Source organism: Scomber japonicus, chromosome 1 (genome assembly GCF_027409825.1).
Source record: "Scomber japonicus isolate fScoJap1 chromosome 1, fScoJap1.pri, whole genome shotgun sequence".
In the NCBI taxonomy this organism is placed as follows: Eukaryota; Metazoa; Chordata; class Actinopteri; order Scombriformes; family Scombridae; genus Scomber; species Scomber japonicus.
This window is the reverse complement of record NC_070578.1, coordinates 30,743,417-30,766,193: the sequence shown is the minus strand read 5'-3', so window position 1 is coordinate 30,766,193 and position 22,777 is coordinate 30,743,417. Positions and strand designations below refer to the sequence as shown.

Genomic DNA, 22,777 nt, shown 5'->3' with positions numbered 1-22,777 from the left:
CAATCATGACCAAAACAGCAATTCTATCACTGAGTGCACTGTGACTTTATTTTACATTAAGAGCACATACTTATACATATTTATTAATACACTGAACTGGTTTTAATGAATAAACTTAGGGAGAGAAGGGAGAAAGAGAGGGAGATATAGAGAAAGAGAGTGTATGAGAGAGACAACATCATGACCTATATCAGCTTAGCCAAGCTGTTTAGCTAGCTAATGTTAGCAATCTAGCTACTCCAATAACACAATACATAGCTGACAGACTTGGATGCTTGTCTTAGCTTTGACATCCAACAAGCTATCTGACTGTCTGATTTTAGCCTTGACTTGTCCGAGTGAGGCACAATGATTGAAAACCAGCCGGCCAGATAACACAACAGAAAACAGCAATATAACAGTAACATATTTTACATCTCTCCTGCTGTAAGAGACTAGGTGATAACGGGATGTTACAAATTTAATTTTTAATTAATATTATATATCTGAAACGGCCAGATATAACTATTATTGATCGGAACTAGCCAAAATTGAAAAATAGCAACGTTGGATTATCAAAAAATGGGGATGCAAAGACACATTTGCTCTGCCAAGCGTAATAGTTGGGTTGAAACTACTCTGCTGGTTCCACAATGACTAAGTTAACATGCTGATGTTTGGATTATATGTTTACCACTGTATTTTAGCAGAGTCATAGCCAACACTGGTAATTAGGACTGAATACAAAGTGTAGCAGAGGCTGATGGGAAAGTTGCTAGTTTTGTGGGAATTCTGACCCAATTATGGCGCTACATGAAAAGTCAAGAAGTCCCCAGTGTTTTACAATTCATTCTGAGGGGAACGAGAATATGTATCAAATTTCATGACAATCCATTCAAAGGTTATTGAGATATTTTGTTCAAACCCACAAATCTAAACCTGCTTGTGGCACCACAGGAAATGGTGTCAGGGGATTGCCAAAGTTGCTTCATCATCTGGGGACCGTGTATATCACTGCCACATTTTCAGTCCATCAAGTAATTGTTGAGATATTTGAGTCTGGACCAAAGTCATGACAGACCAGCCAACCTACCAGATGACAGACTGACATTGCCACAATAACATTGTAGCTAAAGCACATGCAGGTGGGGCAGGAAGTCAGCACTTGAGCTACAACCCACATGGACCAAGGATGTCCCAAACATCATAATAAATGTATCTTAAAAACATAACTTGACCCTATTTTTGATTAGTTGACTACTAACTTAGTTACTGTTACTTTACAGAATGAATCAATCTGTTGGTCCACTTGGTCCACATTCTCAGGTATAAGTACTGCCTAATTCCCTACATCTGAGTGTCAATATGATTAATAATGTGAGATGTGCAATTTGTGCCGTCCCCGTGGCTGCCCAGCACAGTCCAGTGTACATTTACATCAATCATTTGTCTACAGACTAATCTGCCTGCTGATTTATGTCTTATGTTCTCTAGCAATGCATCCATTACTGCTGCAGTATCGTAGGACTGAAACAAAGTTAAGCTGACAGTGAAAATATGAATAGCTGGACTGACAGTAGTGTTTTAATATGGGAGAGAAAACAACATTACCACTGCTGCTGTCTTCCAGAGGATAAAACACAGTACGGGGTGCTGCTATGGTCTTAATTAAGTGTCTCATTATGGCTTAACATACCACACTAATGATGTAACTTGGTAAAAAATAACTCAGTAACATTTTAATTATCTATAACGGGGAAGGTTTCCTGACTGTCTGGACATCAGTTCATGGATAATAATGAAAAAAATGGGTAATATTAAGCCTTTACAATGTACGAACAATCTACTGACAAAAACAGAATGCATGCATTTACAGATTGTATGAACACAAAATTACACTTTTAAGGATGTGTTGGTATAAAATGCCTTCCAAAGTTAAATTGTTTAATTTCATCTAGAACAAAAAGGAAAGTTCTTTCATGTCCAGATAAAACATTTGATCCCTTGGAGCTGTCACTTAGAAAATGAGCTGATGGGAATGTGATGAGCCTGTGGTCATTAAATAAATGTGTTTACACTGATTGTATGTCAGAGTTGATTTATTTTAATCAATCCATAAGAGCTGTTTCTCACATGCAGCAAAAAGGGGGGAAAAGTCCTTAAATATCACAATGAAAGGAGTGATACATTGAAAAAATGTTGGACATCAATGTCACAGTCCTCTCACAGACATTGCTACTGTGTTAAAGAACTTGTGGATGTTTAAGTAAACAGCTCAAATGACTATGACTATTAAAATGATAAAATCTTGTTTATCTGGGATAATCTTTCAAACAATTGTTTAACAAAAGCCATTTGATATCATCCTGAGGATAAAAAAATGGAATTAAATGAAAGTAAAAGTTTCATTGCATGGAAAAAAAAGTGAATCTGAATAAAGCTGACATGTTGTGGAAGAGCCATCATTGAAGTTTTGGCTCTGAGCGCTGCACAGCTGTGTGGAAAAAGTCGAGCGTACTGGTGACACTGTTAAGCGTGCAGATGTTCTTAGTTTTTAGGTCTTTGTTGAAAATGAAAATAAAGAGAGCACCCATAGGCCTTGTTATGCTATGACTCTTGACTTCTGCTACTTCACAGTGTAATAACTGAGAAGCTGAGATTGAATCTGTGGGCAGTGTGGCTGCTAACAAGATGCAAATAACATGCATGGCATGTTTCTGCTCGTTATGTGTGAAGAGTGTCAGTGAAAGATTATAGTGAAATCTGTGAGCAAACTAGTCTCCCTTTTAATTCTTTGATCCACAAAAACTGAAAACAAACTGGATTCAAGTATCTTTCATATGCGAAGCCATATTGTGATCTCACTGCGGATGCTCAGGCAGTCATAGGAATCAACCGGAGATGAACAACTGCTGTTCGCCCTGTTAGTCTTGCCAGGGAGACAATTTGTCCAATTGAGTCCCACCCACTTAACATAATGAATCTTTAAATGTTTTAATTTCACACTTGTATGGTTGAATTTCTATCACACATCTGTAGAAAACCTTTTACCCTCAAGTATAAACCAAGAGATTAAAAAGGTGTACGGTACATCAGATTTAAATGATACAGAGGATGACTGTTTAGCACTTACCAAATATCGTTAATATGAGATGACCTCACACTGACTATTGAACAACAGCAATTAAAATGTTCTCCATGAGTGCCTCTGGACTGCATGGGCTTTACTGAAAGGAAGCTCAGAGGACAGTTTTACTGCAGCCTTTGTCAAAGGCAGCTTTCCTGGAATTGTTTATGCTCGTTAATGGTGTGTCTCCTGAATCCATACATACACCTCAAAATGGATTAACAATTAATATATGAGTTGTGAATCATTATGATGAATTGCATTTAATCTCCTAGCTGGAGCTATTAAGCAGCTTCCGATTTCCCCTAGTGCAGCAATGAAACTGAACATGAAGTAAGATTGTTGGGTTTGTTTTGTTTTTTCGCAATTTGGCCTTTGTGGCCTTTTGCTGTAGGAATTCTCCTCTGGACATTAAAAAGTGTTTATGTGAAGTCTGTCTGTGAGATAATATCTAAACCACTAAGCGCTGTGTGACCTTCAACATTCCACATTAAATGACACCTTCAGACCAAAGCTCTGAAGCAGCATGAGCAGTAGAAGCCTGCAGGACAACTAAGCCCAACAACAATAGCAGCCTTGTCCTGCTGTCAGTGAAAGAGGGAAAACAGAGTGAAAAAAATGAGAGAAATGAAATAGGAAGACACATATCTGTAGTACAATAGATGTGTGTGAAGAAAATCATCAGTGCAGATCTAGTGTCTAGCTGGAAGTCAAAAGACAAGAAAAAATATGAAAGAAGACACAAACAATAACGGGCACGGTAAGCAAGGGCACGAGGATGGGAGGCTCAGAAAGAATGCATCTTATTACCATGATCTCTTTTCTTGCCTTAGCCACAGAAAATGCTTCTTTTTTTTTGTCATAACGTGTTTGTCTGTTGTGTTCTCTCAGCAGTAAACAGATTTTAATTGTTTAAACATTTCTTTTCAGTCAAAATTACCATTCACTCTGAGACACCTCCAGAATTATTAGCAATTATAAACCCATCGCTGCGCAAGCAAACAAGACTTTAAGTCAGCACTCTAACATGTTCACACTGATAATGCTGACGTGATGACATGTAGCAGGCTTAATGATTACCATGTTCACCATCTAAAATGTTGCATATTGGCAGCTCTGGCTCCTGGCTGTAAAAGCTAGTTAATGTCTCCATTATGTGATGGTATTCTTAAAGGGTATGTCCATTAGAGAAATTTAACTATCCTCATTGTTAGGCATGGTAGCAACTTGGCTTTCAGCATGGGAATGTGGGCAGACAGTCAATCTGACGCTGTGGTCCAAATGATATATCCATACTTTTGAATTGGTTGACTGTAACAATTTTATTGCTTATCTAATATGCTTACATGCTAAAAGTTATAGTCCTGCGTAGAATAGTCAAGCCATTCAGTGTTTACACAAACTTTTATTTGAAAATTGTAGAAAATGGTGCTTTTCAGTGCTGAGACAGCCTGCTGTCTGTCTTCTCTTTAATTACCATCACTCAGACACGCACATACAAGCACACAATCCACTGGCCTTTGTGTTGCAAACTCCCACGGGGTGTAAATATTGCCGCTGGGCCCTGTTTTCCCCACAGTGGAATCAAGAAGCTACAATGCTGTCAAGTAGCTAAACACCCACTAAATGAATTCCAGATGCTTTGAGCTGAGAAACTGGGGCAACTATGTTGAAATATTTCAGACATTCAACACATGTCCTGTTGAAGACTCACAGTGCTGGTCAGTGACAGTAGCAGCTGTATAGTTAGTGTATTTTGGCACCGTGTACATGACAGACAGGCGAGCACACACACACACACACATACATACATACACACACACACACACACATACACACACACAATACCGTTATACAAGCGTATACATAGGAGCATATTGTCTGATGAAAAACAACTACAGTGTGAAGCCTTGTTAAGTCTCCATGTGAACAGTTACGTTTAGGTACATTACCATTGGCTATGGAAACAGGTAGTTTAGAGAAAATGTTTCTTTTTTTTGCTCATTATATGACAATTTGAGGGCTACAGTATTTAGTAAAATGTTCCTTATTTCTGATGAGTTTTTCTTGATGAATGATTTTAAGAAACTTGAGCTGTATTTCAGGAAAGGAACCTGTTTTTTTATTTAGAGGCTGGTACAGAAAGTTATTTGATTGCAATGTGATGAAAGAGTTTTGTTCTTGTCTGTGTTTGACAAATGTTTTCACTCAACTGTATTTGGTGTGTTGTAGACACAATAGATAAATTATTAACAAACTAACTATAGTTAAAATGATACGCTTTTACAGCCATACTGAGTGTAAAAAATGAACAAATTTTCCAATTGCCAAATTCAAGGAACCAATATACAGTAGTGGCCTTAATCCTCCACTCAATATAGTCATTCTGTAAATTAATTACATATCTAGGATGAAAAGAGCAGCACAAAGAAGAGATGCAGACGTGTATTTAGACTGAGAAAAGCCTTTCACGTAAACATTACCCATTAATGATGCCATGTACATTGCAAGCTATAGAATAGATCAAGGAGAGACCTTTGACAATAAGTGCCTTGCAGGTGCATGATGTAACCATATAAGTGCCTAGCAAGTTTCTGAGAGGGAGAGCGATGGATCGAGGGATGAAGAAAGAGCATATATGAAAAGTACTTTCAGAAGAGGTATGCCTTCAAGTGATTTCTGAAGATGGAGAGAGATCCTTCTAATCAAACAGTTCCACCACTGAGGAGAAAAGTTACAGGGGAATAGTTTGGATTGAGATTTTCAGCCATTCCCCTTAAGGCCCCTTCACTTTACTATCTCCTGACACTTTTTACTATTTATATCACAGCGCTAAGATGAACCATAAATTCAGCACACAATCTGACATGCCTCATATTGATATTGTAAAATCTGGTATGGACACACAGAGGGCAAGTGAAGCCATGGTGGCTCTGATCATTGCTGCTCACAGTGCTGCTTGTGAGGTCTGTATTAGTGAGTTGCCACTGCTGGTTTCCCGGGAGACGAAGAAACTTTTGAGGAACTAAACTTGCCTGTTGTGAAATGAGATAGAGGGAGCAGTGGTAGAGAGAACAAAGCGAGACAAGACATATAAAACACAATGTTCTGAAGACATAAATAACAACTCTAACTCAACTCAAACACTCATCAAATTGTTTTATGTGAAGACAAGCACTCTGGAGTTTTTGAGTCTCCTTTTTATCTGCATTTTTCCTTTTCAGTCATTCATTACATCAAATTCAAATTCAGTCACGCAACAGCAAATAAAAGAAACAGTGTAATTTCCATAATATACACCGTTCTTAACATTTGGTGGAAAACGCAAATGGTAACACTATCCCAGTCTGATTTCCAATATCAGTTCTTCTGGTTCCATAGATCCTAAAACTTTGTGGTTTGAAAGGGGCTCCTGTGTATACAAAACCAATTATTCTTTAGCAGGAACTATGTACTGTATGTAGTGTTAGGGTTATATTTAGTGAAGCCTAAAAAGAATGGTGGTGTGTTCAGGTATCCACTTATAGTTAAGAAATATTGTGAAATTACAGCCTCATGCTACCCTTCGTAAGTAAGACTGTTCTCAATTAGTTCCATGTAGTAAGGTTAAAAGTTTAAATTGAGGAAAAATATCAGCAGGATCAGATCAGATCAATGCATCAGAGTGCATGAGAATTGGAGTTGGTTCTTGTCCTTCAATTATCTCAATCCACATGTCATTACATCAACATCAAATCATGTATACTCCAGTGTGACATCCGCTATCATGTTGTTTGCTGCAACAGAATCTTTTCTCCCAGATCCCACTAACACAGGACTCGTAACGTTCTTTCTTCCTGTACATTAACTGTATATATTGGTTGACTTCACATGAATGCATTCAGAACGATGTGGGCGCACAAAACCTTGAACGTCAACAAACTCACATATTTCAGAAAGCAGTGTGGTACTACAGGTAATACATATGTGGCACTCACTCAAGAAAGCGGGTGATATACTGACGACTGCAGCGTGACCATCTGGGCAGCGAGGTGCCGTACAGGAGCTGTGGAGACATGACGAAAGGTTGTTTCCCAACGGGTTCACAGTCATTACCGTTGCCATCATGCTGAATCCCAAAGCTGTGACATAGAAACAGATCCCACAGAGAGGGCAATTAAAGTGACAGTGACTTCAAAATCCTCAAGCATGCATTTTCAAAGTGATAATTATGAGGCTGAAATAATTATGATGAAACAGCACTAATGAGCAGCAGGCACACAGTTCAGTTTAGATAATTTGGTTCAGCAGTGTGTGTGGCTCCACAGTCAGATAGACAGGACCACACCTAATGTGACAGGAAAGGAGGAAATAAGTATCCCATCATGATCGACTAAACTGTGCTAGAGAGAAAGTAGAGAGAATGTGATTTATGATTTCAGAATTTTTATTACAGCCAAAGCATGCAATGTTGTGCCACCACATTCCCTCTGTGACTGTGGTGAAATTTAACCCAGACACACAGAAAATAAATGACCTCAATTACTCAAACAGTAGACTCACAATGTAAGTGCAATAATATCAAATCAATGGAGTGAACAATTGGTTAAAAGGGAGTAGAAAACCAAAATAAGAGAAAAGACTAGATCATTGCCAAAATTGAGGAAAAGTAGTATTATTATTATTAATTTTATTACATGTTTATTTATTTTATTACATGTTTGGTGTTTGAATGTTTTTTAACGTAGTCTTTAATGCACGGTAAGGAGCTGGTGAGAAACGACTTTTCATGTGTGTGAAATCTTGAATCTTAAAAGTTCCCATGGCCAGTTTCATCATCATCATCTTCATCGTCACTATCACCATTTGCAATTCTGCTTTTTTTTAAGAATTTTATTGAAACTTTCTGTGATCTATTTTTCCTTTTCATTCATTTTCTTTTGAACCTCATGATTATGTCTCTGTCTTTTATTTGATTATAATGCTCATCTATCTGTAAATTACTTCGGTCAACATTTGAAGTCTGACTTAAAATTCATATCAAGGGTTCACTGAACTCTATATTCAGTAGCTTATTAGCATGACAGCATTGCTTTTTGGTTATCTTATCAGAGTTAAATGGGGTATTGGAAACATGACTTTCTGTCTTGTTGATTATTTGAAAATGTAAATATAAATTCAAATTATGTGATATAGTGGTGTGTGGATTAATTCATGGGGTGTGTGTGTGTGTGTGTGTGTGTGTCTGTCACTTACTTGTGTCCCAGCTCGTGTGCTACAGTGAAGGCCAATGGGAGGCCGGTGTCTTCACTGATGCTGCAACTGCGATGTGGCTGACACATCCCCGCCACGTGGGACAGACCAAGCGTCTCGCAAGGCATGTTGATGGCAGTGCAGATGTCTTTCCTGTGTGAAGTGAAAAGGGGAGCGTTGGTCAACTACATTCAGATAGAGAGCAACATGAAAAGGTGACACATTGAAGACCTGAGTTGTGAGGTGATGAAGAGCAGGTGATACAATGGAAAGTGAAAAAACAGAGGAGAGACTAAGTGTGAAATTAAAAAAGGAGTAGGCTTTTAAAAAAATTCTCAGATTCTCTCAAAGTCTCAGTTTATCTGCTGCAAACTATTTGCATTCATCATACAATTAACTCATGCAACGCAAACTCATTCAAATTATAATGATATTCCATCATTTATGAAGTTATATTAATTTTGTAAATGTTAAAATTTCCTAGGCAGTAATAAATTAATCAGTAGCCTTTTCATTGACCTTTTCTACTTGTTTCAACTTAATTAATCAGATGTAAAGAAATTACTTGCAAACCAATGGCTTGTTAGATGACTGAGTGCTTTTCAATGGAGGAGGGATAAGTGATAACAGAAATTTTAGGAAGGACGTGAAATGAGGTGGCAAAAAGACAAGCTATCATTTATTTGTACTGAACTTTTACCTTTTAACAAACTCCCCAAGAGTTCTCCACTCTTTTACCCAGCCGCCAACAAGCCAGCATCAACTGTTTCTACACCCTGAACCTCCTGTTGCCGTTTTAGATTCCTCTCTCATCCCTACTTTTAGCCTTTTAATTTCCTAATGCAACTGCCTCAGATTCAGCTTTATTTATCCCCGAGGGGGAATTTAATTTCTACAGGCCCGACCTCACATAAACAAACAGCAATCAACAACATTCGTTCCTACACAACAATATCAGAGGAGGCCATAAATGACCAGCGGGAAAATAAAATACAATACTACATAATGCTATACGACAACTGAATAGAGTGCTTGAGAATATTGCACAAGAGTGTAGAGAAAGCCCTAAGGGTTAGTGCAAAGGACTGTGCCAGACACCACGGAAAAGGAAAAATATATCTATTCTGCATTCAGCAGCTTAATGTCCCATTAAACCCATTCCTACTTTCTCATCTTCCAAAGATGAATTTCATCCTTTTCCACTCCTGCTACTTTGATATGGATGTTTTATTCACTTTTTTCGCTGAGAGTTTGATGAGATGATCGATACCAGAATCGTGTTAGGGAGGTAAGTATGGAGCTGGAGCTAATTAGCTTGAGGCTGAAGTCCACGCCCAGCTGCTAGATGCTGGCTCCTAGAGATATTGGGTAATTTTTTTTTTTTCAACAAGTCATTATGGTTTCAAATACTAACATGGGCCATTGCTCTGTTAATATGATTTTAAAACTTATTTTGGGAAGTTTAATGATACTCAATTACAATGCCTGCCCTGTTAGCACAATTTGGCTAAAGTACTTAACGTTATCCCAGGTGTGAACTTCTCAGTTTCCCAGTAAGCTAATGTATACTTCGTTCTGAGGTTGCGAGGTGTGTTTTCAGTGCATGAAAAGCAACGCCCCACACTAATGTGTTAATTAGTAAGCTTTAGGGGTGCTGGTAGGCTTCAGTCTCGACCTCAGGAAGACATTCGTCAACTTTTGTCTTACTGATGTGTATAATGTGATATTTGGGGGGGATTACCTTTAATAAGAGCAAAAGAAAAATATTACAAATGAAACAACAAATTAATTTGCAGTGACTCAGTATATATTTCAAATACGTCTTCAATTAAGTCATACTCACTTGTACCTACAGAGGCATCAATTGAGTCATCAGGTTATTAATTGGTTAACTGCAATATTAATTAAATACAGTTGATCACAGCTGTTAACTGTCAACTTGAAGCACAACATGAGACAAAATGAGAACTTTTGTGTTAGAGATGCATGCAACTTTGAATCTTGAAAATGAAAGCTGGGTCAAATAAGTTTTTGTTGTGTTTGGTTTTTTTTACCTGGTGAGCAGAACTGCTACATCATGGTGTAGGGGATGATCTTCTCCTTTCATGTTGAGTCGTTTCTGCCATTTACAGAAGCTGTTCAAGCTGTTGTCAGCGTGGTGTGTAATCTTCAAGTCATCCTGCTCACCCCATGTCACATTGAGATGAAAAGTAGAAAACATACAGTGAACAAAAACTTTGCAGCAATTGCACCATAAGTGAAAAAAACAGGTTCTATTTGATGGAAAATGCTATAAAATAATTGCGTAGGTTCGGCAAATTTTCACCATCACTGTTATTATCATCCAATCTTCTGTTGGGCCCTAATAATAGCTATTCAGACAACCATAAGGCAACAGCATCATATGTTACCGTGTTGTATACTGTGCTTCAACTTTTGTTAACACCTGTTTTCCCTACTATATGCTTTTCTATTTGTTCACCTGATGATGATAGTGTTGTCAATTTAGTTATTTTGTCACACTTTAGCTTCCAGTTTGTTTGCTCCATTCAAATCTACAATGTTTTCTCTGTTGCTGCTGCTTGGGAAAACACAGACATTATTTAAAATCCATGATAAGTGTTGATTGCTGTCGATGCCGCAAACGCAGAAATGATCTTTGACTAGAAAAACCTCAGTATGAGTCATTATGCAAACAATAATGTGTAAAGATTTCATTCATTAAATACCTGCCGGTCAGAGACAGTGACAGCTGACCTGGAAACATGAAGGTTTTTTTTTAATTTTTAGATGTGATGTGACATAGACAGTTATTCTTTTTAATCTAGGAAGGAAATTACTTTAATTGACTGAATTTAATTGACACCAAAACCTCTGAACAGGGGCCATATACTTTAATCGACATATCTGAGCAAGATAATTTGACAGCTCGTTATCCAAAATATCAAAAGCTAAAAATGTTTAGGTAATTCATTATGAATATATTAAAATAAAATGAAAACCTTTCCAAATGACACAAGCAGTGAGAAAAATATTTCATAATTCATGCTTTTTAGCATAAAAACTCTGAGGGCTATAATGCCTTTCATCTAATTTGCATTGGGGCTTTCATATTTTATTTTAAATTTGAACTACACTTGCTACATGGAAAATAAGAAAATATTAGATATATAGTACCAGTCAAAACTTTGAATAGGAAGGTGTGTCCAAACTTTTCACTGGTACTGGTATTTGAATTCAGAATTCACAGTATTTTGTTAAAATAAAGTAAGTAAAGTTTATTTAATATAGCACCTTTGACACAAGAGTACTACTGTTAAAACTATAAAACCATAAAAACAAACATAAAACATAGGCAATAACATAATTTAACAGAGAAAATACAAACACAAGACACACTGAGGCGAGACAAAGACCAGTTTGAATAAATTAATCTTCTGCTGTTTTTTAAGGCATAAACAGAGACCACAGATCATATGTCTATGTCTATACTGTAGATACACCACAGGGAAGAGCAGCATGTTCAGACATTTTTGGATCAAGCAGCACAGAAACACTCGTATGTGAGTAATAGGAGAAAAATCCGAAATCTCCAATGGACACCCATCCATTGCCTAAGCCTTTCATCAAAATACTGTGATACAGTATCAAAGGCTGCACCAAGATCCAGCAGCACCAAAACAGAGCATTTGCCCACATCAGAAGACATCATTAAGTCATTGGAGACCTTGAGAAGATCTTACAACAGGCTCTGCTTTGTGGTCCAGATGAGGGAGATTAAAAAGAACCCTGCCAATCTGACCCATTGCATGTCTGTTGACCTCAGTAAACTAGATAATTGTTGATTTCTTCACTAACACGAAATGGAGACGCTAGCAAGATATGCTGAATGGACCCAGAACTGAGAAGTAAGAAAAGTCATTTTGATTTTTGACTCCATAAACGGAGAAATTGTGGACAAAAGTTAAAGATTCTTGTTGACTTAGTGAAATTCAGCTGAGAAGAATTCAACTGTGTTAAAGTAACGTTAGCTTGTCATGTTAGCTTTTCACTCAAGTGAAGCAGAGGAGGCAACTCAAATGAACAAGACAGCTTCAGCTTTACTATGTAGTTTAGCATTTGGCTATGTGAGGTGCATTTAATTTAAAGTGAACATATGCTTTCTTTAATTTTGTTATTTTTATACAATTATGATGATGTCTATGTTTAAGTTCCAAACTTTGCCGTGAATGTATGTAAAAATGCTCCCTAAAAGTCAAAGTCAGGGCTTCAGCTTGCTCTTCACACTTAATTTACAAAGTTACTCCTACTTTCTCCTCAAACTGACATCAGATTGTTTGTTCATGTCAATAAATGATGGTCAGTTCTGTGGCTTTTGTTGCTAAGATTGTTCCATGCATTGTTCATGTTGTCCACTTGCATATTTTGGTTCAGATTGGGGCTGGAAAATGTAAGGAAGTACTGTAGTTGAGAGTTTCCATTTTGAGTAAAGGACGATAAAAAGAAGAATCCTACTAATATAGTTTGTTCTATGTTTTGTTGACATGGCCCCTCGAGCCGCCAGAAGTCTGCTAAGGGGCAACTTGGGCAAAAGACAAGAATTAAAAACAGACAGAGGCTGAACTGAGGGGCTGAACTGAGGGGCTGCATAAAGGGCCAGTATAAGATAAACAAGGAGTTTTATAACAGTAACTTATGCAAAGATATTCCAGTAGAGCTTAATATAGACTCTGAAATGTGCATTAGATGTTCCCCTCAATCCAAACAAACAACTCTACGTTGCATCACATCACATTTTTGTTTAAGTGATTCTGAAAATAAACCACACATTACCATGCCACTAAAAATGCAGACAATATTTTACCTCGTCCTGCTCCAGTAGGATGACTCGAACAACTACAATGTTGATTGCATTTCCGATACTTGCATCTTGGTAGAGACCCGCCACCTGAAACACAAAAAAAGAAATTAATTAAACATCCTGATGTCATGTGATATCTAAGAATTATCAAAATGATCATAATGAGAAAATATATACAACCTGTAGGGTGTTGATTTATAATTAGCATTGTACTAAGCTTTTTTAGACCATGAAATAGAAAAGCCAGAAGCAGGTAAGTGTCTGCCATGAGTTACACGTAGTACACTTTAGATAATAAGTCCACTACAAAGACTAAAATACATTTAAAAATTACACTAATTTTAAAACCTACTTATAAGGTCAGGAATTAAATACAGAAAACCTCACAGTCGGAACCTTAAATTAGGTTTTTATATTTGAATGCTGCATTTCTATTATGTCAGAGCTATTTCTCTCCAATCTGACTTTGTAAGTTATTTGAAAAGTGGATTTCCATTTCCGGGCCAGTGCATACACTTAAAGACATTCATAAATGTTCTCAAAAAAGAAACAATGAATGAAATGATTTCCTTTTCAGAAACATTTTGTTCTCTATTTGGATATTCTGAGTCCTGTCATTATTTCTTCTTTCTCAAGCAATTGACAAGATGAACTGAGTCATTCAGACCATTTATTGGGGATGAAAACATCAAACAACCACAGACTGCAGAGATTAGACTTGGCTCAACTAGCATTTTTATAACAATGCAACCTCTCTCTAAATGTACCCTTTTATTCAACCAATAGTTTCTTAAAAGCCTACACCCCCCCTAAAGGGCTAACAATCTATTACAGTACTCACCAACCTGGCTCCTGGAGATGTTTTAGCTATCTCCTGACTCTAACCCATCTGATTCTAATTATTAATTTTTTCATGAAAACCTTGACAAGCTTCAGCTGTTTGAGAGTAAGTTAATAATCAAAATCAGATGTGTTAGAGAGGGGAGATACCTAAAGCAGCAAAAAACAAGGAGCAAGGTTGGTGACCAATGATCTATAATGTTTTCATGTCAATTTAATCCTTGATATATCTGTAAAATGTCAACACATGGTACATAATTAACCTTTAAGTTTGAGTCACTGAGTCTTTGAGAGATTTTAATGAAGGGAATTTGTCCAGACATTTTACATAATGTATGAGTCACCTCCATTTTAGGGTACATGGAGCCAAATCCAGAGCACATGTTATTCTAAGACCAGAAGCTTCAATAGTATCATTAAATCCAGCTATAAAGCCAACATGTCATGTGTGACTATACCTGCAGAGGAGTGTTTTATAAAGGGCAGACAGCAGTACTGAGTTGATTACTGGGGAACAGGAAAAGATCAAGGTCAACATACTGAGAAATGAACACCGAAGATGATAAAACAGCGTCTGGGGTGAAAGGTCTTGTCAAGTACCTTTCACACTGATGAGATGCAAGGTGGTGAGCATCACTATTAATTAATTCAACAGAGATGTCTCTCAAAGCAGCACCACGCTCCTTCTGTTGATACCTTACAATAAAGGTCTCATTAAATGCTGTAGGAACAACCCTCTCATTATGTAGCATGAAAATCAGAGGATAAAACCCACGCTCTTCTTTGACTCCTGAGCACACTGCTAACAGGTTGAATCATTTTTTTAATTCAGTATTTGATCAGAAGACTGAGGATGCAGGTCATTTACAGACAAAAGAAATAAAGTAAAGCTGCAGGAAAAAAACTTAAGCAATAAGTCAGAAAAATTAACTGGCAACTATTTTGATAATTGAATAAGTTTTAGTCATTTTATAAAAGAAAAATACAAAACATTTGCAGGATCTCAAACAGTTGCACTGGCTTCCTGTTAAGTTCCAAAGTTCAAACTTCTTCTCCTCACCTACAAATCTCCTCATAGCCTTGCACCCGTGTTTTTGTCTGTACTGTACTGTTGTTGTGAAGTGACCTTGGGTTTCGTGAAAGGCGCTATACAAAATAAAGTTATCATTATTATTATTATTGTTATTATTGTTATGTGAGGATTTGAAACTTTTTTTTTACTGTTGTTGTGAAGTGACCTTGGGTTTCGTGAAAGGCACTATACAAAATAAAGTTATTATTATTATTATAATTATTATTGTTAGGATGTTAACTGAATATCTGGATTTTGGACAGTTGGACAAAAGAAGACATTTAATGACATCACTTGTCTATGTGAAATTAGAATTATTCACAATTTTTGACACTGCATAGACGAAATAATTAATTGAGACAATAATCAGCAGATTAATTGACAATCAAATACATTTTTAATTGCAGCATAAGGCTGCTTGAAAAGGGAAGTCTGTAAAGGTGTCAATGAGCTTTAAGCAGAATCTGACCTTAATCCAGCCAACAAAAAAATATTTCCTGTTGAACTGCAGTGGAGGGAAATCAACAAAGGGAGACTAAACCTTTGGATGATATCCACTCGATTTGGCTTGTTCAGACGTTACTTGTTGAGTTCCTCATATTAACTTCAGCTTTGGAATCCATTTTTACCCAAAACCGAGGACTGTAGATTTTGTCTGTCATCACTTACACATTGAGAGCAGATTGGGAAGGGATCTTTAAATGGCCAGTATGAACAGGAGGAGTGATTACAGCAAGTCCTGGTAGTTTAGGGGTCTCGAACACCGACAACATAATCTTAACATCGCCAGTTTGAGTCATGCAAGGAATGTTTATGGTTATCATCCCTTCATCTCTTCCCCTTGCATTTCCAGACACTTATTTACTGTCCACTATCACATAAAGGCAAAAATGCTTGAAAAATACTGTCACACATGCAGTACATAAGTTTTCAATTCAGTCATTAATGTATTTCCTTATCATGCATGAGGCTTCACAGCTACAGTATAACACAACACTGTTTTTGCTACTTCATTACTTGTGAAATATGTTTTAAGTTCAATAAACTAACAGTCTGATGCTAAGGAGAACAAGAGAGCACATTATTAGGCAATAAAAATGCTTGTATTTATAAATAACCAGTTGAGTCTGATGATAACTCATGATGATAACGACGCAGAGTCGTAGAAGAAACACTCGTTTTAACTGGTCAGACTCATTCACTCCATTCTTCTTAATGTCAGGCAAACCATCGACACACTAATCCTTCTGTGCAAGTTGCGTAACTGAGGCACTTGAGACTGAAAAGCTTTGAAACACATAAAAGACCTAATTCATCAAAACTCCTCTTGTGGTCCTTGTTTCTCATAGTACACTAGTGTTCATTCACAGAAATGTGTAGTGCACATATTGTAGCTGAATCAACTCTGCGACAACTTTTTAAAGCTTCTCAGTAAAATTGGTTTTGTTTCCTTTTTCTCTATTGTATTGTATCGTGTGAATAAAAATAGAGCTGCAGCTATTTAAAGCTCATGGGGTTTGTTTTTTTTGCAACAATGTGCTGCTGATTGTACATATTTCCTGTCACTAGTTCTTAGGATTAAATGTGCTTTTTAAATTCACACTCCATCTTTCTTTATGTAATTTCGGTCTGCTTGTTTTAACATATAGCTGTAATAAAAATCCCAGAGAAAACACAATAAATTACCAGGAGATCAGCATGTAAAAGGGAGTAGGGAGTTATTTTGGGAAAGGACTTCTATTTGTTTCTGCTGAGATTTATTATCCTGGCTGTCCCATGTGTGTGTAAATCAACATACAGTAGAGCAGAATTTAAAAAAAAACATGATCCTCTTCTGAAGCTGACAACTTCAATACAGCGTCAGCGATTAGACAATGGAGCAGCTGGTGGCTGAGGAAGATGATGCCCTTACTTATTGTTTGGACATGGGTAAGAGGTTGCTTCCCTTCATACTGTGGAAAATTGTTTTCACGTTTGGGGCTTCAAAGTTCAAAGCTAGAGTGTGGAGGACTCAAAAAAAGAACCATGAGAGGATGTGGGATATAATGGTAGCTTCCTCCTTGTATTATTGTCTGTTAATCCGTGAGCTTCTCTGTCAGTGAATTCCCTTTCCTGATATTCTGTCCTCTGACAGCATTTTCAGTAGTTGCAGTCGGAGCAGACGTACTGTATTTTGGAAAAACCCACTTATGGCTAATCAATAACAGACAAGGAGTCAGTGTACTTAACCCCAAACTAGGAGGTGATAATAACATTGATTGAGAAAAGGCGAGGGAGCTGTGCTTGAAAAAAGATAGATTAGAAGAGTTAAATACATCCATTATGTTACCTGACACAAGGATGGAAAAACTGAAACAGAATCTAATCTCAAACATCAGTATCATCCAAAATGTGTGAGGTGATTTTCACACATCCTGTGACTCAGTGTTTAAAACATCCAGGAAGTTTTTTTCAGTTTTATTGAGTTGCAAAATGTTTGTTTTTAAATTTCAAAGCAGCTCTGCTTGAATCACTCACTGCAGTGTTGTGGCTCAGTGTTTCACTACAAACTAGTCTGTGTGATTTAACAGAGTAAACATCTGGCTAAACCAAGACTGTGGTGTGTTGCTCAAAAATGACTGGACTGAGCCTCAGCCTGGAAATCAGCTCACTCCTTTGTGTCACTTGAATTTTCACACAACAGCAACACACAGCAAGTAGACTAAACTGATTATTCATGTTTCTGATTCTTGGTGGGGTGAACAAATAAACTTTGTGTCATAATAAAATTGATAGCCAACCGTTTTAATGGATGATAATTAATTAATTAAAGGAGATGTCAACCTGAAGACTCTTCTAAAACTATATATAACTGTATATATATATTGAAGTGCCACTTAAAGTGCATATATTAGTAGGACAGACTTTTAAAAGTATTACCTGAAATAAATTAGAAAGTAATAGAAATAGACTAAAATGTCATCCTCCTTAAACTGGTGTCACCCTAGTTTACCAATGTTTAGAGACAGTTACCTGGCAACCCCATAGTTACTGGGGTCAAGTCACTGCATCTGGACAAGAAATAGTTCCAGCATGTAACATCCAACTTTTGTTTTTTTGTGTTGAGTTAACAAATGCGATGGAACATGTTGTGGTCTGTTGCTGATTGTATATTTTTTTTATTTTGGGAAGAGTCAGGCTAGATGTGTCCTGCTGCTTCCTGTCTTTATGCTAAGATAATCATCTCCTGGTTTAATGAAAGTGGTATTGATCTTCTCGTCTAACTCTTGGCTAACTCTTGAAAGTGAATAACAGGGAGTTTTTAGCCATGTTTAACAAAAGAGATACTCTTCTACTTTTTTAATCAATACAACTGTCTTTACATGTGTAACCATGACCCAAAGCATAAAGTGACTGTTTTTTTGGTTGAGTGCTGACAAAACATATGAGACCTCAACTGTGTTTATATCTAAACAGATTAAAGCATACTTTTAAAAAAGTGACTAAGTGTACACTTTTATCTATTGTTTAGTCTTGTGCTTAGGAAGAATCAGATAATATGCACTTAAAGTTGTGTTGCTTATTAGCACCTTATTAATATTGCTTATTGCTGCTTAAGTACACTGAAGAACTACTTAAAAAATAATAGCTACACTTAAAATACACTTTTAATATATTTTTCAGCACTTACAATTAGTGCCAACATAATGCTGTATTTGAAATGTACTTATTGATATTTCAATATCCTTTAAGTATACTTCATTTTTACCTGGCTACACTCCATACTAAATGCATCCTGTGTGCACGAAGGCAGAGAACTTGAGCTGCTGCTGCTAATTTTCTGCTTAAGCTGCTCATCGTATGTAGACACTGTATGAGTGTCACTGTGTAGATGTTGTACTCTTCTGTTTTTTAGTGAAAGCTTGGAGAGGATCAAACGTATTGAGAAAAACTACATTTCATTGATTGTCATACATGAGATTGTTATGTTAACATGAACGTCACACACTCACAATGTTCATAACAGCAAGCACATAGCTCTCCACGGCTTTGCTCCCATGGTACTCCACCATTTTTGGGTCGGCCACCACCAGCGTTTCCACCCACTTCTCTTTGCTGACTGAGCGTGGATGTATCCTCCTCCTCCTTCTCTGCTGACGGTGCTCCCACTGCTCCCGTTGTCTCTCACTGTCTTCAAAATTTTCATGGGAATCTGGAGATGGAAATAAACATGTGAACGTTCTTACTTTGGCACACTGTGTGACAATGTAGCACAGCAGGTTTCACTTTTAACATGCCACATGTGCTCCATTATGTACATCTACTTTTCTTGGTGGACTAAATTGAGGCCTAAAACCCCCCAGGACATGCATTAAGACATTTCTTTTTAAAACTCTGCTTTGAACACTAATGTGTGCCTGACATGTCCACAAAAAGTAATAATTACCACTCTGAAATCCTTAAAATGACATCTATTCCGTTTCCCTCATTAAATAAAGTCTGAATCTATGATTATGCAAATATGTCACTTTAAAAGTTTAACTTCTGGACTCAAGCTGTGTCCTACTTCACTCAGAAGTCTGTTCTCAGTTTCTGTCCACATCACACTTGTGTGTAAATTGCAAGATTAGCTTCCAAACAAGTTGTGATGAAGTCACGCTTGTAAGCCCACACCCTGAAATCAGATTTTCAATGAGAACAGTCAAACTTTCTACTTTCAGGAGGTGAAATTAAAGTCGGTACATAAATTATTTTGCACAGTGAAGCTCCAACATCAAACATATTTTTGAGTAGAGGGCAACTTTAAATAAGAAATGATTAATAAAAATAATTTAGGAGGTGGCTTAAAAATTAAAGCAACGTCTTTAATGAAGCATGGTTTCATTTTCTGTTTTAACCAGATGAACACTCACAGGTGCAACATCCTACATGATTACAGCCTACAGAGGTCTCATGGAACCTAAAAACATGGTACCTTCAATACATTTCTCTACCTTCCTGTAACTGATTTGACTGAGCTGATACATTGTTTATTGCATGTTGCTCTTCTTTTGTTCCTCTTATTTTATTGTAATATTTAAAAGGGTCTTGCTGGAAAATGGCCTTTATGCTTATCTAACCTACGCTGTATATATGGAGGTTAAGCTCACCTATCTGCCTTCTCTGTACTTAGTGCATGACTCATGCTGCAGTAATTGTTGCTCCATTTTTTCTGTAACTTAAGACTGCCACAAGGCTGTGCAAATTCCTAATAATGTATTCAAACTCAAAGTACATCTTCTTGATGTTTCTAGGATGCTCAATTTTCTTTTAGGGCCAATTAAACTTTCTCAGAAACTGAAGCAGCTGATGTATGAGCTACTAAAAACTTTGAATGTTTTTATTCTTCTGACCTCTGGAGATAATTAGCCGGGGACAAACTCATGACAAAGAAAAGAAAACTTGATCAGTCATCTACTTCATTCTCATTATTCACTGATCAGTTCCCTATAAGCCTAAGTAGCTCAAAGTATGTCTAGTCTTATAGTGGATTAAACTTGGCATAATGTGGGCTACTTATGCTGAATGATTCTCATTTGTGCTATCTAATTATATATATTGTTGTGCAATTTCAAGAAACAGATGGCAGTATTTTAAAATGGTTCTATTTGCTAGTGTGTCTTATGTGTGTGTGTGTGTGTGTGTGTGTGTGTGTGTGTGTGTGTGTGTGTGTGTGTTTGCGGAAGGGAGGTATTTACTTGTGACTCCACAGGTACCGTTGGGAGCTTGTTTCCTTGAAATGGGCTGCACAGCTGGACTCCGGGAGCTGGGATACGCATGCCGTTTGTAGACAGCGTGCGCCTGTGGTGCAGAGATCTCACGATTTGATTTTTCCATTGGCTGAATAAAAAACTCTTGGTCCGACAACTTGAACATTCCTGTCTGAGAAGAAGAAGAGATGTAAGTTAGTTTTCTCTTAATTTCTCTAAATATTTCATTAACTCGGATCAAGCAATAGTATCTTTCAATAACCTTTTGACCTTTTGTCACCAAACTGTAAATATACATATACGTAAAGGAATCAAACACTTTATTTTATATTTAATATCTGATATTAAGTCAAACCAATGATGACTGCAACTAATCATCATTTACATTGTCAATTAATCTATTATTTTCAATTAGTTCTTTAACGAAAAAGCCCTAACCCAAGCCTAAGATGCAACAAAAAAATATACTGTTTTGTCCCAACCAACAGCCCACAACCTAAAAATAGTTGGTTAACTATCATAGAGGAAAAATATTCTGATGATAATGTAAAAGAAGCTGGAACCTGACAATTTTGGCATTTGTTCCTTAAAAAATGACTCAATTACTCAAACAGGTGGTAATCGTTGCAGCTCTGAAACCAACACAGTATGGATAGATAAAATAATGTGCAAACCTATTTTTGTTACAATGCTGTTGATAAAAACTCATCACACTCCAGTGGAGAGAAGCACCTGTTGCTTTAAAGGAGCTGACATTTTCTGGTAGTGGATTCACAGACAGAAACCTCTCAATTATGGCAATACAGGTTGATCTTAAATCTCAAATTATATATTATCAAAATAAGCAGCTCTGTTTTCACTTCTGCAGCTGTTTTAGCTTTATGCTGAGCTTACCAATCCATCTTCTTACCTCAGACAAGCTGTTATTAATATGATGTATGCTAGCTACTGCATACAACATATGCAGTAGCTTGTGTCAGCTGTGTTACATATTTCATATTCAAAACTTTCTTGTAAATGCCCAAAATAGTTCCTGAACCGAACACAACTGACTTTTCCTGAGCATGCAAAAACAATATCAACAAGTCACAGTGAAACAGTGAAAACAGCCGGGTTTGCAGATGACATTTCTTCTATTGATGACATCGAGTGGCATCCGACCAATTCAGTTTCAGTGGGTCAAGTGCATGCTGGTAGTCATGCAGCTTCAGTAGCAGTAGTTCAGGGTGCAGCTTTGACGAGGGGGGGATCAAATATCTGAAATTACTGCATCGCGTTGACACAGTGCCAAAACCAAATTCCTTTAGCTCCCTCCTTTTTCTGTTGTCCATCCTTGCCCTATATTTAATTCTCACCAACCTTAGTCTCCTATTCCCTCTCCCTCAGCTGTCTCAAAGTCACAGAGACCCACCAGTGACCAGACAGCAGGGCTGGTGCGACAATATGTGCACCACATGGGAAAAGTCAAGTGGGACAAGTCTCACACATTTAGATTGCTTAGGCGCAGCCCCCATTCCTGCTTATCCATAGTAATTAATCACACTCCTCAGCTGGGCCCATAGACTGTCTCTAATGGAGCAACTGATGCTGAAAGAAGCTTATTTCACTTGATCAAGACCAGTGAGCAGTGGTGGACAGTAACGAAGTACAAGTAATTCGTTACTGTACTTAAGTAACTTTTTAGCGGATCTGTACTTTACTTGAGTATCATTGTTTTGTGAGACTTTATACTTTGACTCAACTACATTTGGAAGTGGAAAACCTTACTTTTTACTCAACTACTTTCCAAAAACCTGTCGTTCCTTTCAATGTTCCTTTCCACAACATGCATGCATGACCAGCTGCTGTGACAGGTCCAAATGAACGTGCACCGCAAGTGTACCAATCAGAACACATCGTGTGTCGAGCAGTTTTGGCCCGGCCCCCTACCTGGCTAC

The 22,777-nt window shown here is 37.3% G+C and overlaps 1 protein-coding gene across 1 annotated transcript in view; it reads right to left on the bottom strand.

Moving 5' to 3' along the window:
- LOC128361382 (A disintegrin and metalloproteinase with thrombospondin motifs 7) overlaps nt 1-22,777 on the bottom strand; it is an 85,580-nt gene that overhangs the window by 47,440 nt on the left and 15,363 nt on the right. Inside the window, exons 3-8 of the mRNA XM_053321863.1 lie at nt 20,829-21,012; nt 19,104-19,303; nt 13,203-13,286; nt 10,393-10,517; nt 8,342-8,491; nt 7,084-7,227 (exon numbers count right to left, since the gene is read on the bottom strand). Coding sequence (XP_053177838.1) covers nt 7,084-7,227; nt 8,342-8,491; nt 10,393-10,517; nt 13,203-13,286; nt 19,104-19,303; nt 20,829-21,012 — 887 coding nt within the window. The remainder of the gene's footprint in view (nt 1-7,083; nt 7,228-8,341; nt 8,492-10,392; nt 10,518-13,202; nt 13,287-19,103; nt 19,304-20,828; nt 21,013-22,777) is intronic.